This window comes from Chrysemys picta, chromosome 17 (genome assembly GCF_011386835.1).
Source record: "Chrysemys picta bellii isolate R12L10 chromosome 17, ASM1138683v2, whole genome shotgun sequence".
Lineage (NCBI taxonomy): Eukaryota > Metazoa > Chordata > Testudines > Emydidae > Chrysemys > Chrysemys picta.
The window spans coordinates 19,418-33,597 of NC_088807.1; the positions used below are offsets into that span (position 1 = coordinate 19,418).

The following is a 14,180-nucleotide window of genomic DNA, read 5'->3' on the forward strand; positions in this document are numbered from 1 at the left end:
AAGCTGCAGCATGGCTCAGCTACCTCACACCCTACCCCTCCCTCTCCTGTTGATAGCTGCCAAGGGATTGCTGGGAAATGTAGTTCTTTCCCTGCTCCAGGGCTGGCTTTTTAGGCAGGGAGGTAGGCAAGGAACTACAGCTCCCAGGGTCCCATGGGTTCTCAGCTCCCATGCTGGATCCTCAGCTGCTCCGTGGCTTCTGCAGGGTTGTGAGAGGGGAGGAAGTGAGTAAAAAAAAAAAAAAGGATGGCCCGAATGCTGGCCCCTGCAAACATGCCGCCCCAAGCACCTGCTTGTTTTGCTGGTGTCTAGAGCCGGCCCTGAGTAGGATCAGGCCCTTGGTTGCTGTCAACATCACTGTCAGAAGAGTTGCATATTTTTGGACGCATTTTCATCATTTGCTTTCAGCCCCTAATTATTTTCAATGAGCATCATTAAAATTATATGAAATAGGGAAGCTAGTGCAGTAGTGTAATGTCAGGGAGCCACTACATGTCCATCACACAGCATAGAAAAGTCACTTTAGCACACTACGTTTTATGCCGCCCCAAGGAGATTGATTAAGAATGCATTTTGAAAACCCATCTATGCACTTTTTACTTAATCTGGACAAAATGTTGTCTTTGAAAAAGAACCTAAAAGAAATTAATTCCATTAAACATGATGAATTAGTCCAGATAGATTCAAATACGTAATAAGCATGAAATTTAGCCCTCTGCAGAGGGCCAGCACAAAGATTATGCACAAGAGGGATTTAAATGAGCTGGCCCCTTGCACACAGGTGAACTTCACCCTCAATGAACATTTAAATATACAATAGTTTATTCCTTCCTGCAGGAAATAAATTCTGTTATGGAAGATTAATTGGAAAACTATCCAGATAGAAACAGAGTTTTAATTTCCTAAAACTGGTGCAATCTCATGATGATGGTGGGCTGACACAGGGAATATGACAATTTCACAGGGTTGGAAACTCCTAGTATGGAGGTATAGCACACGAGATAGATAGATATTATATATAAATATATATATACACACACACACACACATACACACAAAGTAACCGCAAGACACAATAAACAAAGGAGATTAAAATTTGTTACATTTGCATTAAAATACTCAAGAGAATTTATTTTAAATAAAATATATGGCTCCTGAACGTCTCTAAATCTGGTCTCTCTCCTTCAATGAGCACCATCCTCTAAAATTTGAAATTATACGTTAAAACTCCTATTTTAATATGGCAAGGCAAGGTCTATCCATGGTTTTTCATTTCTCTTATGCCTCAAAACATCCCTACGACCAGGGCTAGAACTGCTGAGAGAATGCAGGTTAAGTTGAAAGGATACCATTGACATATAGAAGGTGCACTCAGCAGACACAGCTATGATAATACCCTCACAATATCATCTGCAATATAAGCACAACTAAGACTATACAACAAACTGCTCCAAGAGTAGCCTTCTTCCCTCACCACCCCACCAAGTTTGTGTCTTGGAGTTCTGCAGAATAAAAAATACAGTATGCAGACCTGTATGAAGCTGCCCCCCATATGAGTTCATTGGCTATTTGTATTAGCTGCACTTAAAGATATTCATTTCTGTGAAACATTGATGTTCTTGACAGATTACTATCTGCACCGTATTCACTGATTTCTTTTAATACGGGTTTGCTCTTGTTTATTGTGACAGCAAATATTTCATTTTGATACGCTGTCTTCCTTGTGATGGACTGCCAGTAATCTGACTTAACTAAATAACCCTCACCATTGTCTAGGGGGTAGGTCAGGGTTACTAATCTTCATTTTAAAGAAGGGGAAACAGACAGACAAGTTAAGTGACTGGCCTGAGGCAACACAGTTAGTGATAGAGCAAAAAATGAAACTCACATTTTCCTTTTCATTTGTCAGAAATATGCATCAGTGGGGAAAGTGTTATGGGGATGTATATTCTGAACTTTCAGAACCAGACAGAATCAATTTCAGAAAAATAAGTGAAGAAAAAAATAGAACTGATCGAATACTGAACATCAATAGCAAAATATGGTTTCTTCAATTGCTGGCTCCAGCCACCTGCCTACTTATGGCTTAGTGTCTATCTTTGGTTGGGGCTACTCACTCTTCTTTCATTGGAACTGGCTGGTTCAGGGTGTTTTTATGCTGGGGGGAAGTGAGTATAAAAAGCACAGAGATAATCTTAAAGCTGCAGAATACATTGGCTTGTCACAATGGGCAAAATGTCCTATTTCACAATGCAAAACTGAAGCTGAGTGATTTAGGGAAAAGGAATGTGAAGCTAAAAGGAGTTTTGCACAGACTCTAAAATCACTGTGGCGCTTGGGGTGGTGCAAGTGTTAAAAAGTGTAAGTGTTAAAGAGAATGTTGATGATTTAAAAAAAAGGGGGGAGGGAGGGGATAGCTAGTAAGCTGAAGAAGAAAAAATGAACAGCAGCAACTAATACTGCTTTTCGGAAGAAAAAGTTTAAATGTAGCAGCAGAGGTATCTAAGTTGGCTGAGACTCAGAAAAGAATAAAGAAATCCAAGCAGCAGTAAAAGAGAAGATGCTAAAATACAGCAGTTAACAGAACCCAGGCCAAAACAAACAAATAAAAAATCTCACCTGTGAAAAATGTATTCAAAGCTGAAATATAAAAATAAAATGTGAGCTACTTAATTTAGGGGAAGCCCAAAGAAAAATGAAAAGTTATTTTGATGGCCAAACTTCTGGCAAGGAGTATGAAATGGGAGTTCAGGTACTTGTACAGTATGTCTCAGATAAAAAGTCCTTTCCAAAAGCCAGTTGGGAGGATCTTTCCTGTATCATGGACAAGGCTAGTCCATCAGTAGTATATCTGGTTCGGTTAAAGGATGGGAAACGGGTGTTGAATCAATGGTTGTATGCTATGCAGCTGAAACAGACAGAGAGAAGGACAGAAGTGAATCTACTGATGTAAAAAGAGATAAGCAAGAATATTTGTGTTCTCTTTCAGTTGTTGATCACTGCGGGAGGCATAGCATGAATTAGATCAGGATCCATGGAATTTGTGATAAGGCGGCAGCTAACACATGCAGGATACTTCAACAGATCATCGAGCTACCATCCATGAGTCCAGCTACCATGCCAGGAAAGTGACTGGCCTTCCCTCTGAATGTGATTAAGGACTAGCAGACTACACTACCAATCCTAAACACATTGGAGTAACAATGCCTCCTACTCCAGAATTAAAGCAAGATGAGGAACCATGCCCAGAAACAGAAGCAGGACTTGATAATGGACTAGTTATAAATAGAAAACATCAGATTATGTCTATTAATGTACACTACCAAATGATACCATTAGTATTGAATTTAACAATTTTATATTACCACAGCAACTCTGTCATGCAAAATGTGTGTGATTCTATATGCAAATTATACCAAATATGGTGCAATATTTCAGATAGTCAATGGATGGGGTGGAATTGGGGAAAATGTTGTGGCTTGAAAAGGGGGAGAGTCAGGAGAAGAGAGAAAAAAGAGATATAGGAACAGTACTGGGAGTTGGAGCATTGGGAACTTCAGCATGGAATCCCAGATATCACAGTAGCACTTTGAATGCTCCCTTGAACTGTGTGTGAACTATGTGTTATGCTAAACAATCTGTTCCACCTTGTATTCAGCTGTGACACTCTGAGTACATTTCCCAGATCTGAAGAAGAGCTTTGTGTAAGCTCAAAAGCTTGTCTCTCTCACCAACAGAAGTTGGTCCATTACAAGATATTACCTCACCCACCTTGTTTCTGTAATATCCCGGGATCAACACGGCTACAACAATGCTGCATACAAAGAATCTCTTGAGAGGAGTGTCTCCTGTCCTATGCAGCCATAAGCATTCATTTCTTAGAGATCCTGAACATCGGGAAAGAGCACAGAGCTCTCCCACGAACTAAAAGCCTCAGGAGGCTTTCCTTCCTGTGGCTTAATACTGGGACAAGGTACTCCTCTTCCACATAGGGATTCTGGACCCAATTCTGTCACATATTCAGACATTATTTTCAGAACAAAATCAGAAGCAATGGCCTCTATTACATTTCCTCACCATCCATTTATTGCCCTATGTTTCTGGGAAGAAGGAATAAATAAAATAAAATCCTGGAACAAACAAATCTACCAACCACTGGTAAAATAAAATGAAACCCAATCAGACTTTTTAAACCCTGAAAAGAAAGAGGACCTAAAGCCCCCAGGAAGCTAAGAAGGGACTTCACTGTTGCTATTAAGTTCACATGGAAGGGGTTCTGATTCTGTAGCAGTAGGTGTTACTATACAATAGACAGAGAGATATGCAAAATAAGTGACAAGCCTCCAAAAAGTCTCCACTTCAGTAATGTACACAAGACCAAACATTTTTTAAAATGTGTATAACAGTGTAGTGTGCCTCAGTGGAGACTGTGCTACATTCCAGTGTCCGGTACATTTTTATGGGTGAGTTATAATAAACTCTTGGATGAAAAACAAGATGTGGGGAGAAGCAGAAGGGAGCGAGAGCTGTAACTATCTGCAGGGCCTTCTAGTTTTCCACGATTCTGTGCCCACAGAAATTCATCATTCTTCTCCCTTTCTTGCATTCATATTGTGGATGCGAATTAATTTATTTACAAATGTCAACACGTATCTACAAAGACCAAAAGAAAGGACCAGAAGGAAGAGTGAGAGGCACATAAAGGAGGTGAAAGAGTAGGTAGGAGGAAACAGACTGAGAAGGGGAAAGACTTATTTAAATGATTCAGTATAAAATTAAGTTACCATAGTGACTGCCATTCACATGGTCTAGGCATATGCTGGCTATTAGACCTTGCTCACCTTCACAAAGTAGAAACACGTTTGATACATCATGTAGTTGCTTATGGTGGTTCAAGAACTGTCTGGCAGAAGCTGATTATACAGAGTTCTCAACAATGGGCCAGGTTTCCATAACTGCCTGTGCCCAAGGCTGAAGGAAGCTTTTTGCTTTCTGTAATATTTCTACAACAAGGTCCAACAACTGTCACTCTCTGAATATACAACTATACAGATCTCTACATCTTCACACAATCACTAATTTATCCTCACCGTCCTCCTGTGAAACAGACCGGTTGCATTATCTCTATTTCACAGACTGGGATCATGCCATGGTTAAGTGACTGGCCCATGAACACACAGGATTAGCATGGTATTTGGAGATTGCTAGTTCTCATTATTCTGCACTACCGACTAATCCATGCAACTAAACATAAACATTTATGACATGGCACAAACAATGTAACAATTTCTCAGATAACCACGCATACAGAATTAAAGTACAATTACCAGTCCCTATCAATTCAGTTGAACACTTCCGTTAAGAATCTATATATGCTAGTTACTCACTGTGGGAGCTGAACAACATATGAATTTCAGTCTTTAAGAAGCCTATTATACTATAGATTATTATATTTTAGTATTTGGAATCATTGCTCTGTGATTTGAAACATAATTTCTATGATAGCTTTGTTGCCAAACTGAGCCTCTCAATTTACAGAGATCTGGGCTGTGAAATGTGAAAGGAATGTACGAAGACATTTAAAAAAAAATTCTTCCAAAGAATTCTTGTCTAGGAACAAGGCCATCTAGTAGCACCAATTAATTTAGCTGTTTTCAGATTGTCTTATTAAAGAGATTATATGAGTCATTTATATATTTTTAAAGATTTAGAAAGTTCAATAGGCATAATTTAAAACTGTCCCCGTTGTTTTGGAATATGTCATAGTATCTAACTTGCCATTATTCCAGGAGATGAAGAAGGGTGTAAAATGACTCTTGTATCCCAAAGGGAATTATTTGCAAAGAATTCAGCTCACAGTGTTTAGTGTTTCACAGATTCAAGAGCTAATACAGAATCATCACCTCCCCGTTAGCTAGTCAACAGCAGACATACTTTTGCCCCTTACTAAAATTAGCACTAACCGTAAAGTAGATCACTAACTAAACCAAGAAGTGTGAAAGAAAGATACTTATTTACTGGAGATTTAGGCCTATCCAATGGCAATGCTAATCTGCACTCTGTCAGTTTTTATAGGCCTTTCCCTAATCATTCTAATGTATGATATAAATAACGGCCCAAACAACCCCTACCTGCAACATCTTGTCTAAGATTAACATACTTTTCTTATGAACTTTAGGCCAAAATTTGCCCTGTGCCCCACTGAAGCTAACCAACTTCTTATAGTTTTTACTCTGATTATCTGTAATTTACTTCATGGTTTGAGGTTCATATTTCATGCCAGTGCTTTTCTCATGAAACGAAGCACTAAAACTTCTCCACATGGAGTACATTGCTCTCCATTTTCAAAAACTGGATTTTCCGAGAACTCAGTGGTAGGTTTTCATCAAGGCACAAAGAGAATAAATAAGCAATACAAGCTGACAGATATTCGCATGCTGTGGTCCCTGCAAGAACTAGACATTTGAGGAAATGTTTTCAGCAACATTCCTCTCTGGATTATCTACTCAGAGCTGAGTAAAAGCATTAATAATATTGAACCTTAGCTTGAGTTTACACCTTTCTACCCATGAGCCATGACAAATGATGCAGAAAAACATTTGCGTTTTACATCAGGACATGACAACAGCAGAATGTTTATTGTCTTCATAGGGCTAGAAGACCTAAGTGATTTAGGAGTGCAAATCCTAAAATTCCACCTGTAAACCTTACCTCAAGGACTTATAAAAACAGTTATTTATATTTAAAAAAACAAAACCATTAGGTTTCTGATGGGACTATATTTAGAATAGCAGAAATCAGAGATACAAAAAGTCCCATTGTAGCATCTATCCCATACCCTTTTCAGTGTAGCTCTGTTCCCTGTAAAATATTTTCTATAGCATTATCCAGTCTATTTTAAATCTACTGGGCCTGATTTTCCTCTCACTTACACTGGTATAAACTGGGAATAACTCAATTGAAATCAAAGGCATTATAATACGGGAAAACTGGTGAGAGAGGAGAATCAGGACCATTATTTTTAGAAATGTCATCCTTCTAGAACCTACAGTATGAATTACTGATTAATATGCTCAAATGCTAGTTCCTGATTCAACTATAATCTTCCCGGTTTATTTGCAGAAAGGACTATAAACAGAACGACAGACCACATACTGTAAATGGGAGCAGTAACACACAATCTGCATGATGCCCATCAAAATCTATGGAGGTCAAATAGTTAAGCCAAGCAAGTTTTAAAACTTGCCCCCCCACCCTCCAAATGGGTATTTCTGAGTCTCTAAATGCCAAATTGGTGCAAAATAAACTATGTTACCATTTCAACTACATGTGCAATTTACACTGTTGAATTTAGCCCAGTGCATCCCCAAAATAGTAGTATAAATTAAATATGCAATGTTGGAAACTGATTAAGGGCATGTGCCATAATGTGTATGAGACAAAGAATTAGAAATATATATCTTCATGAGTACATTTATAGTATATATAATACAGATACATAAAGCAAGTTCCTACAATTAGTATTCTGAATATTTTCTCTTTCCTTATATTTTTAGATAAATCAGATACATTTTAGGCTAACTAAACATGTAAGTAATATTTCACTGATCTTTTGCTTAAAAATACAGATGGATTCAATGTTATCCACATGCAAAAAGTCACCATTCCTGCGATTCAAAGTCACTGCATTAACTAGTTAATGGAACGGTTTCTAAACTTCGGGAGCCATTTTGATGCAAGTAACTCTCCCAAAGCTCATGAAATTACTCCATGGCCATGCCCAGGAGTTGGAAGATCTGGGTTGTAATTCCTTACTCTGCCACAGTCTTGTTGTGAGAACTTGGGCAAGCCACTTCACCTCTCTCTATATATATCATTTAGAAAATGTGGAGAATACTTACCAACCTCATACAGGTTGTTGGATTGTAAAGCTTAATTCCTGGCTATGAAGTGTTTGGAGATCCTTGGATGGGAGGCATCATAGAAGGTAATGTATTATTAGTAAGATTTATTATAATTCCTCAGTAACGGGAGACAACAAATGGAAAACAGGCTATGAAAAGCATTTCCCCATTGCTCCCTTCATTACACAGTTAATGCCTGCAACATACCTGGCATTACATCAGGGAATTTTAAATATACAACCATTTTCTCTTATTCCTATTTGTTAGTTCACAATGACAATTGAATTGCTATGTGAATAGGATTACCTGTAAACTAGTATATCATCAGAAGAGCTGTTATACTGAATCTGGTACATTCGTATTCCAGGGATATGATGCTGGGAAGGCCACTGTATGAGAGCAGAGGATGAGGTCAGCTCAGCAACCACAACCTTCTTCTCTTGCTGAGCTTTAGTTTCATTAGGGAAACTTGACTTAGCAGATATAAGAATGTCTGAAGGCCCAGACTCAGCATCTTTATCACAGTTGGTACTGTTAGCAAGATGAGGATAAGGATTAACAACAAGTTCAACAGAAGCTGTAGACTCTCCTGCAGCATTCGATGCTATACAGGTAAATGTACCTTTTTCTGTCAAAGAAGTAGTCAAAATATCCAAAGTTCCATTCTCATAGGAAATTGTCCTAGACGTATTGGAGACCAACTTCCCTTCGGGGGAGATCCAGCGAACATAGGGATCCGGGTCACCGACCGCTTTGCACTTCAAAGAGACACTCTGGCCCTCCATAACCACCAGTTTTGGCGTTCGATGTGTTATCATTGGAGGTTCACAGACAAACTCCTGCTCTTTAATGGACCAAAAGTACTTGGCCATCAATTCTGGTGGTGAGGCACATGTTTCTAGATCATCTTCTCTGGTAAGGCGTCTCAGCCACACTAATTCACAGTTGCAGTGTAGAGGATTCCCTCCAAAGCTAAGCACCAGAGAGGACAATGGAGACCCTTTAGATTTAGCATACACAGGGATCCTGGAGAACAGGGGATCAGGGGGAATTTTTTTCAATTTGTTGGATGTCATGTCCAATCGAGCAAGTTTGTGAAGGTTTGAGAAGATTCCTTCTGGAACAAACTCAATGAGGTTGTGATCCAAACTGATTGTATTGACATTAGAAAGCTTTCCAATTGTATCCCAAGGAATATTAACAAGATTATTATATGATAGATCCAGGTCCTCAAGTGTTTCAATAAAGTCATCTAAAGATCCAGGAGAAATATAGTTCAATTGATTGTTACTGAGTATTAAGTGGCGAAGATTAATTAAACCTTTGAAATGATCCTCATTGATACAAGTCAGTCTGTTACTATCCAAATGTAATGCATGAAGGCCTTTAAGATCAAAAAATGCATAAGGCATGATTTGACTTATTGTATTTCTTGATAGTGTCAAGTGAATAAGGTTTGTCATGTTTGCAAAATCCTTTCTTCTAAGTGTGGTGATGAAGTTATCCATTAATCTTAGTTCTGCTGTTCTCCTGTCAATGCTGGGGGGCACAAAGAGAAGCCCAGTCTTCGTACAGAGGATGGTGAAGGATGGAGATAGGTTTTGACACATACACCGTTTTGGACACATCATAGCCTTCACAGCAGTGCTAATAACCAATAGATAGATAACCAGCCTTTCCATTGTAAGAAAGATAGCAAACCTAAAGGAGAAAACAAGAAATCCAGATAAAGCCATTTTAATAACAAAAACTTTGAAAGACCATTTACATCTAAACATTTGTTATAATTATGGCTTTTGAATAAATCAGACATGCAATTCTAGGAATTACTGAAATGACTTAATTGATAATGTGAGCCTGGGAATCTGCTGAGCTAAGCCATTAAAATTCTTAGCTCACTTGATCTGGTTATCTTATCATAAGAACTCACAGGCCTGATTGTAAAGCAAAAGTACATTGCTCTCTGAGGTTAACAGAGGTGTGATAAGACTGTACGAGAGGTCTGCTATTTGTGGGAACTGAAGCACTGATCTTGAGAATCAATTACCACTCCTCCAGGATCTAGCTCTTCACGGACAAGCATTAATGATGGCTTTGGAGGTGACTTGTCCTGCCTTACAAGTTAGAAGGAAATGTTGCACAATGGTGGTAGCAAGTGAGGTAAATACTAGGGGGGGGGGGGGGAATTGAATGCTGGGGATTAAATAGGATCTATTCATTTACAGGGACCTGAAGCATCCAGAGGTAAAAGTTCTCTTTCTCTCCATACACTTTGTTTAGGAGATGTTTTATGAGCAGACCAAATTAACGTTCTTTTTCATATTAAATTAGAGTTTACGTTCTTCCTAGCTGGGGCCATGTCTGTGAGTGATACAGCACTTAGCACAATGAGGCCCTGATTCTGACTGCAGCCTATGAGTGTCCACAATACCAGAATGTACAATATCCGTAAAGGACAAATTACGTACAATGGGCTGCACATCCACTGTCATAAATAAAAATCCATCAGTAACCACTCACAGCAAGCATAATAAAAATAAGACTCCTCAAACCTTCACTCCATTTCTTTCCTAAATGCCTGGGAAAAAGACAGGCTTTGTTAAAAAGGTTAAGAACATAAGAATGGCCACACTGGCCTTCACAACATCTCTTGGCAATGAGTTCCACTGGTTGATTGTGTGTTGTGTGAAGAAGTACTTCCTTATGTTTGTTTTAAAACTGCTTACTTATTAATTTCATCAGGTGACCCCTCGCTCTTGTGATATGTGAAGGGGTAAATAACATTTTCCTATTCACTTTCTCTACACCATTCATGATTTTATAGTTCTCTATCATTCCTCCTTAGTCATCTCTTTTCTAAGAAAATCTCTCCTCATATGGAAGCTGTTCCATCCCCTAATCATTTTTGTGCCCTTCCTTGTATCTTTTCCAGAACTGCATGCAGTATTCAAGGGGTGGGAGTACCATGGAATTATACAGTGGCATTATGATATTTTCTGCCTTATTACCTCTCTCTCTCCTAATGGTTGCTAACATTCTGTTAGCTTTTTTGACTACTGCTGCATATTGAGTGGATGTTTTCAGAGAACAATCCATGATGACTCTAAGATTTCTTTCTTGAGTGTAACAGCTAATTTAGACTCCATCATGTTGTATATATAGTTGGGATTATGTTTTCCAATGTGCATTACTTTGCACTTATCAACATTGAATTTCATCTGCCATTTTGTTGCCCAGTCACCCAGTTTACTGAGATCCCTTTGTATCTCTTTGCAATCAGTCTTGGACTTAAATATACTGCATAATTTTGTATTGTCTGCAAACTTTGCCACCTCACTGTTTACCCCCTCTTCCAGATCATTTATAAATATGTTCAATAGCACTGGCTCCAATATTTACTTCTTCCCATTGTGAAAACTGGCTATTTATTCCTTCCATTTGCTTCCTATATTTTATCCAGTTCCTGATCCATGAGAAGTCCTTCCCTCTTTTCCCATGACTGCTTATTTTATTTAAGAGCCTTTGGTGTGGGACTTTGTTGAGGACTTTCTGAAAGTCCAAGTACACTATATCAACTGTATCACCCTTGTCCACATGCTTCTTGACACTCTCAAAGAACTCTTAATATTTTGGTGAGAAATGATTTCCCTTTACAAAAGCCGTGTTGACACTCCCCATCATATTATGTTTAACTATGTGTCTGATAATTCTGTTCTTTACTATAGTTTCAACCAATTTCCCTGGTACTGAAGTTAGGTTTATTGGCTGTAATTGCCAGGATGGCCTCTGGAGCCTTTTATAAAAACAGGTGTTACATTAGCTATCCTCCAGTTGTCTGGTATAGAGACTGATTTAAGCTACTGGTTATGTGCCATAGTTAGTAGGCCTGGAATTTCATATTTGAGTTACTTCAAACTCTTGGGTGAATACCATCTGGTCCTGGTGACTTATTATTGTTTAATTTATCAGTTTGTTCCAAAACCGCCTCTATTGACACCTCAGTTTGGGACTAAAAAAAAAATGGCTTAGGTGTGTGACTCTCTCTCATATCCTCAGCAGTGAAGACTGATGAAAAGAATTAATTTAGCTTCTCTGCAATGGAGTGCCTGACTGTTTGCCAGGCTTTTCTTTGAGCGCCCCACTAGCACCTATATCATCCAGTGGCCACAGTGAGTGTTTGGCAGGCTTCCTGCTTCTGATGTCCTAAAAATTTCTTTTGCTGTTAGTTTTTGTGTCTTTTGCTAGTTCCTCTTCAAATTCTTTTTTGGCCTGCCTAATTATACTTTTACACTTGACTTGCCAGAGTTTATGTTCCCTTCTATTTTCCTCAGTAGGATTTTACTTCCAATCTTAAGGATGCCTTTTTGCCTCTAACTACTGTGGTTAGATGTTGATAGATGTTTGGATGTGTGTGTGTGTTCCCTCTGTGTGCCACCCCAGCCCTACACAGACAGTTGACACGGCAGACCTTGAGTGAACCACCCAATGACCATAAGATCTGTTAAGGAACGAAGGCACCTAGCCAGGTTTATTGTCGACGAAGTATGGTACTAGTATCGCGCAGACTCTACTGGACGACTTATACATGTATGTCCGTAACAATGGACCAGCTCAGTGAACTGCGGGACTTTCCGCTACACAAAGATACTCCGAGATACATCTTTATACCCCAATACAAACAAGTTAGTACTGCCCCCTGACATAATTAGTTACTGCCCCCGGATGTCGCTAGTTATTACCCATTATTTTGTACATGTTGGTGTGATCAAAACATCTCTATTACATACTGTCATCTTGACCTTATCTTTTAGGAGGCGTCAGTGTGTTCCTGTTGTTCTTGGGGAATGTTTTTGTACCATCCTTGATATTGGGATGTTCTGGTATCACTTGATATCGGAATGTGTTTGCATGAGCACTCTGTGACAGCACTTCTTAGGAATGTTTCTGCAATATCAGCCCTGTTCTTGACAAATTCTGTGAGCAGATCCTGCCTCATACCAGGCCTCTGATACAAGGGCTTATGTCTCAGGCTCTCTTTCTACTACAACTACCTCTTTTACTCTGCTTTTTAGCCTTATTGGCATGTTTTTGGGACTCCTGCTGGGTTTTTTAAAAATTATTAAACAGGAGTACTTGTGGCACCTTAGAGACTTTTTGCTGATACAGACTAATACGGCTGCTACTCTGAAACCTATCTAATTACAGTAGCTCTTAAATATCTATCTTCATGAAATCCATCCTTCTGGGTTATAATCACATTTATGAAGAGAGACTGCTGTACACTCTCCATGTGACAGCAACAGCAACAATATTTAGCTCTTATATAGCACTTTTTGCCTCTTATAATACCCATCATCCCAAACAAACCCAAAGTCCTTTACAAGCTACAGATAAATAGATTGCTTCTTCACTACTGACATTCAGCCACATTTAGAATGAAGTGGGGCAACTGTTAAACTACACACAACAATGCTACACAATACTTTAGGATATGGAACAAACTTGAATTAAATGGAAATTAAGGGAGCAGAATGGCACCACCTGACCTGAAATTTGACTAATTCCCTGCATTCACACTCCTATGTAATAAATAAAAAAAAAAAAGACACAGGGTCTTTAATAACCATAATGAGTTATGTCTACGGCCCTACCAAATTCATGACCATGAAAAACGCATCACGGACCATGAAATCTGGCTCCCACTGTGAAATCTCATTTTTTGTTTGCTTTTACCCTATACTATACAGATTTCATGGGAAAGACCAACGTTTCCCATATTGAGGGTCCTGACCCAAAAGGGAGTTGCGGGGGGGGGGGGTAGGGGTAGGTTATTTTAGGGGGATCATGGTATTGCCACTCTTACTTCTGTGCTGCTGACTTCAGAGCTGGGCGGCTGGACAGTGGCGGCTGCTGACCGTGGGCAGCAGCACAGAAGTAAGGGTGGCAATACCATACCATGCTGCTGTTGGTGGCGGCTCTGCCTTCGGAGCTGGGCTCCTGGCCAGCAGCTGCTGTTCACCAGGTGCTCAGCTCTGAAGGCAGCGCCGCCGCAAGCAACAGTACAAAAGTAAGAGTAGCAGTATCACATATTGTATATTACAACACTATTACCTTTATCAACCAAACTTGAACTCTTGTAAAAAAAGATATCAAGTTTGTTCAACAGAATGTATTTTCCATAATCACATGTTGATTAGCATTAATTATAATACCCTACTATAATTCTTTTTAATCAAGTCTCATATCAGCCACTCCATTATCTTGCCTGTTAATGTT

The 14,180-nt window shown here is 39.1% G+C and overlaps 1 protein-coding gene across 12 annotated transcripts in view; it reads right to left on the reverse strand.

Annotated features, from left to right (window-relative positions):
• Positions 1 to 14,180, reverse strand: part of LOC101946279 (leucine-rich repeat and fibronectin type III domain-containing protein 1-like protein) — a 226,402-nt gene that overhangs the window by 18,408 nt on the left and 193,814 nt on the right. For all 12 annotated transcript variants that reach the window (XM_005311124.5, XM_042840489.2, XM_065571617.1 and 9 more), the window contains one exon: positions 8,211 to 9,605. In XM_005311124.5, coding sequence (XP_005311181.1) covers positions 8,211 to 9,586 — 1,376 coding nt within the window. In that variant the 5' untranslated portion in view covers positions 9,587 to 9,605. The remainder of the gene's footprint in view (positions 1 to 8,210; positions 9,606 to 14,180) is intronic.